Source organism: Austrofundulus limnaeus, unplaced genomic scaffold (genome assembly GCF_001266775.1).
Source record: "Austrofundulus limnaeus strain Quisiro unplaced genomic scaffold, Austrofundulus_limnaeus-1.0 Scaffold13, whole genome shotgun sequence".
Lineage (NCBI taxonomy): Eukaryota > Metazoa > Chordata > Actinopteri > Cyprinodontiformes > Rivulidae > Austrofundulus > Austrofundulus limnaeus.
In genome coordinates, this window is record NW_013952415.1 from 2,386,726 (window position 1) to 2,391,643 (window position 4,918).

General features: G+C 37.6%; 1 protein-coding gene across 1 annotated transcript in view; it reads left to right on the forward strand.

Annotated features, from left to right (window-relative positions):
* The first annotated feature begins 363 nt into the window (after positions 1-363).
* Positions 364-4,918, forward strand: part of vsig8a (V-set and immunoglobulin domain containing 8a) — a 28,948-nt gene continuing 24,393 nt past the window's right edge. The window contains exons 1-3 of the mRNA XM_014002375.1: positions 364-538; positions 1,230-1,405; positions 4,001-4,266. Coding sequence (XP_013857829.1) covers positions 472-538; positions 1,230-1,405; positions 4,001-4,266 — 509 coding nt within the window. The 5' untranslated portion in view covers positions 364-471. The remainder of the gene's footprint in view (positions 539-1,229; positions 1,406-4,000; positions 4,267-4,918) is intronic.

Here is a 4,918-nt window from a genome sequence, read left to right on the forward strand (position 1 = left end):
AAAATAAGCAGAAACTAAGATCTGCGAACCTCAACGAACAAAAGCAAGAAGTGTGGAAAAGATTCCTCCACAACYGTGTGAGAGCCTGATAAAGTAAATACTCTACAACCACTTTTACAGTTTTTCTATTTTGACATTAATGTGTAAAAAATAAAAACTTAATGATAACGGCTGTGTGTTTTGTTCACCTGAGGTCACATTTAAATGAAATTTGGAACCTGGTGAAGACTGTCCTGACTCTTAAAATCCGACTAATAGAGAGTGGATATTATTTCTTTCTGTAAAGCTCTCTGATTGGACAGCAGCGTCGCCTGTATTAGTCAGAGAAGAAAGAAAGACTCACAGAAGCAACTTTTACAGGTATTTGGATGCAGCACGTACTTTCAGGTAGTATAAACTTACTGGTATCGCTTGTCTTTTGTCTGTGTTTGTAAAGACTTTACTGATTAATTTAATTCCAACAGGACAGGAATGTTCAGASTGGGATCATATTTCTGCCCACCATGGCTCCTTTTCTCTGCAGCGCTCCTGAGCACAGGTAAGCAGATCAGCTCAAGCTTGAACACAAATATTAAGTATAAATAGTTACTTTACGATGGGAATCACAAACTACGACTTTCGTTTCTGTTCTGAAACGGGGAAGAGTCGGGCCTCAGGGGGTGATCAAGCTCATCTAACAAGACTGTGACGTTCTGTTCCGCGAGGATTGTCAAACTCCATCCCAGGGATTTGAGCTTTTCTCTTCTTCTCTCACAGCTCGGTGTCTCAGGAAGCCTGCACCATACATAAACAGTGTTGATCCGAGTGGTTTTTTTCTCATTAAGACAGAGCGGCGTGGGKTTGAAGTGGAATAAAAGCATTCCACATATTGTCATAGTAACACTAAATGAAACTCTTGAACCCCTGAAAAGCACAATTAYAGTTGTGTCACATTTTCCTGGAAGAGTCTGTAGTGTTTTGTGTATCTTTAGATAAGATAAATGCTTCAGAAATGAAGTTTCTTTCAGTTTAACGTGATGGGTCTAAAACTGGTTTTGCACCATCAGGTTCTAAAAGTTGTCTACTTGCTGCCACTTCTGTTTGTCTTATTTTATAGCTGAAACTCTTATAAGCAAAAGCACCTTGAATCAACATTACACCTTCATGAAAGTGTTTGCATTCTGGCTCAGTAAACTTGAAGAGAAAGAGTTTTTAGATCTAAACGTCTGGTTTGGTTTGAATTTGCACAGAGGCGAGACAAGCCGAAGGGTTAACGGTGACATCATCAGGATGGAGGAGCATCCAGAAGGCTGCAGGAGAGGAGGTGATTCTGGGCTGCAGGTACTCCCAGAGTCCATCCGACACAGGAGACCTGGACATTGAGTGGTCTGTGGTCAGTCCAGACTCTACCAAAAAGGACAGAATGGTAAGATTCATCACAGTAAACAATAAAGACATCAAAATAAAGCTCAATGCTTTGATGCATCATGTGAAATATTTTTAAAACCACGCTTTTTAGTTCATTCAACTAAAAATGGAKCAAAGACATTTAATCTTCAGGTCCTTCTTCACACTTTGATGTTAAAACATGTTTGAAGGAGTTTTTTTTTTTTTTTGCATCCAGCTGGCTCAATGTGATATAAATGTAGGTTACAGCAAATCATGTCTTTATTTTCCTCTCAGGCTTCTCAGAAAATTCTTCAAAATGATAATTAAACCAGGTGTTTAACAACAACAACAACAAAACCTGCTCAACAGAAACAAACAGCGGAGTTTAACTGTGTCAAACAGTAAAACTGAGGCAAATCAGGGAGTAAACGAACTGAGAAGGGTGATTACTGGGTGGCAACAATGCTCTGTTATAAAACAGGATTTCTTTATTTCAAGAATCTGGTTTAAATTTTCCTGAGTCTCTGACTGCAGCAACTTATGATGAAACTGCTTTGTGGCACATTAATTCAATGAAAATAAAAGTCTGAGAACTTGTGCCTTAAATGAGAGAAATTGCATTTTTTTAGCAAAAATTCAGTGAATTCTGCTGAAAGATTTTTGCTGTTGAAGAAGCTGAAGAGGTTAAAAAGCAAAACTGTTCACGTGAGTTCAGTTTCAACAGATGATTTTAGCTGCAAAGAGGTCAACAAAACTGAAAAAGTTGGTAGAAAGACAAAAAAATCTGAAGATAGCAAAGAAGTAGCTCGAATTTTCAAAAAGAAGCTAGATGAAACAAGCCAGAGATAATAATATAGGAAATAAGAGTGAACATTATAAAATCAGCAAAAAACAAGAAAAGAAATACTTGCAATTTGTTTTAAATATCTAAAAGAAAATGCTGTAAATAACCTAAAACATAATAGCTAAAAGAAAGTAGCTGAAAGTCGCACAAAGAAACAGAAAAAGCACATTTGYTAAATTCAGCAACGAGTTGAATTTAGCTGAAATGAGCTAAAAAGTACCCGGGCACTCCGGCTTCCTCCCACAGACCAAAAACATGACTGTTAGGTTAACTGATAACTCTAATTGTCCCTGGCTGTGAGTGACAGAGTGAATGGTTGTCTGTCTCTATGTGTGTCCATCCCGCCCCTCTGTGACYGCTGGATACGGGCACCAGTGACCCCCRYGACCCTGAAAGGAATAAGCATGTGCAGAAAATGGATGGATGGAGCTAAAAAGTAGCTAAAAACTTTAAAACTGCTGAAATCAGCTGAAAGAAAGAAATAGCTTAAGTTTGCAAAAGAATCACAGAAGAGGTCAAAATGAAATCTACAAAAGCAGAAAACTGTCAAATCAACTAAATAGAAGCTGAAATCAGCATAAGTAAAAGTAAAATAAATAAAAAAGACAGAATCAGAGTAAAAGTTATAAACACGTGGGGAAGTTTTATGAACATTTTGAAGGGTTTTAAGGATGTTGAAAACCACTCCATTCATTTTCAATGAGAAAAAAAGGCAGAAAAAAGCTAAATATCTCCAAAAGTATAAATAGCTGAAATACCAAAAGTCATAGTAGGCATGTACCGAACAAGCTGAACGTTTTGTTGTATAAATTGTTAAAATTGCACCAAAATWGTGGAAGAAAATACATGCCAAAAAACATACAGAAGAAAATAATAACTACCGCCAATATCATTGGCAGTAATACTGGTAACGTTTTTAATTTGTGCTTGCAGTATTTCTCTTTTTTTTTCAGCCTTTTTTTATTATTGGTTCTTTGAATCAGCTCCATCTGTTTTACTGAGACACACTGGAGTATCACCAGGTCTAAAAAACCCCAACAAACCAAAGAACTGGTCAGTTAAATTTACTTCATAGTACAGCACAATACAGGTGGTATAAGAATWTGTACACAACTATAGAGAACAAACAAACAAAGAACATAAAAGGCCTAAATAAGCCATGAGAACTTTCCACAAGCTATCAACTTTAGTCTCCACTGTAAACTGATGGTAAACAGCAGACGAACACCAAAATAAAGTCTTTGTGTTTTTTGTCAAGTTGATAAAATTGTTTAAATAAATCAGTGTCATGTTGCCACAATTCTAGCAATTATAACATCAGAAACTTGTGTGAGTGTACGAGCCATTCGCACATCCAGAAAAAAAAAACGCAATTATCCACAGGAGACAGACACCTATTATCCTTCATTTGTGGCTGGTTGCTGACCTGCAGACACTTTTTCAGGAAGTAGTCTCGGCTAATTAGATAAAATATCAGTTTGTGGCATTGAATTCATCTTCAGCTTGTTTCGTTCTTTACAAGTCTGTCTTATTGTGCTTGGCATAAAATAAATAAAGAAAACAAGTCATGAGTATATTGCTGGGGTTTTTTTGTGCCCTTTAGAGAACTGTTTCCTGCTGCCGGGCTGGCAGCGTGCCACTGAGCATGCAGAGACTCAACTGCACCAGAAACTAAAACAATAAGAAAAGTTCCTTAAAGCTGCAGAGCTCAGGATGATTTGTATCAAACTATTTTCATCAACGCTCATTTAAATCCATCTGCTTTCTTCCTTTGTTGTTTTCCATGAGCTCTTATCGTATGCGAGCGGCACTCAGCACCACCACGGTGACCAGGCCTCTAACGGGGGGCTCAGCTTTGCTGCAGGTGACCCCTCCAAAGGCGACGCCTCCCTCTGCATCGCACGGCCKTCACCTGCCCACAGCGCCACCTACCGGTGCAAGGTGAAGAAGTCACCTGGGGTGGACTCGCTCAAGGTGTCACTGGTGGTAATGGGTAAGACTGGGACGTGGACCACGTCCTGGGGATTRAACCTGTCGCTTTTAGCACCAGACTTTTTATAGACGAAGGTTCACACACAGTTTACTGTTCTTTATTTTTATATTTTTTTTGTTTGTTTTAGCCTATTTATTCAAACCTTTTGGTTACAACATTATTACTGAGACTTTATCAACTGTTTAATCTTTTCCAACAGTTTCTGCTTCTTAATCATCTCAGGCTYCTTACCAAAGTCATTGCTAAAGTAGACATGTAATGCTGCAGTTTGCAATAATGTCAAAAAGTCTAGCTTCAAAATGWAACAAAACTGCACTAAAACTGCCTTATGAAGTGATCATTATCACAAATTTTTGAACAGAATGAACAAAAACACTGGTTTGTGATGTTTGTTACAWTATTATTTCTAAAAAGAGCAACGATTTTGTAACAATCCCTGCAAAATGCAATAATTTTATTACATAATGCATCTGTGAGTATTACATAATGCGGCTTTAGTGCAGTTTTATTACATTTTGAAGCTCGATTTTATTACATTATAACATACTGCGGCATAGGAATGCAAAAATTATTGTGAGGTAATGCAAAAGTTTTGCGAGGTACTGCAAAGGTATACTGTGGGAATGCAAGAAAAGAAAAGAGAAAACCATGTCTCCTTGCGGGCTAATTGGAGTCTCTAGTCATATGTATATATATGTATATATATATATATA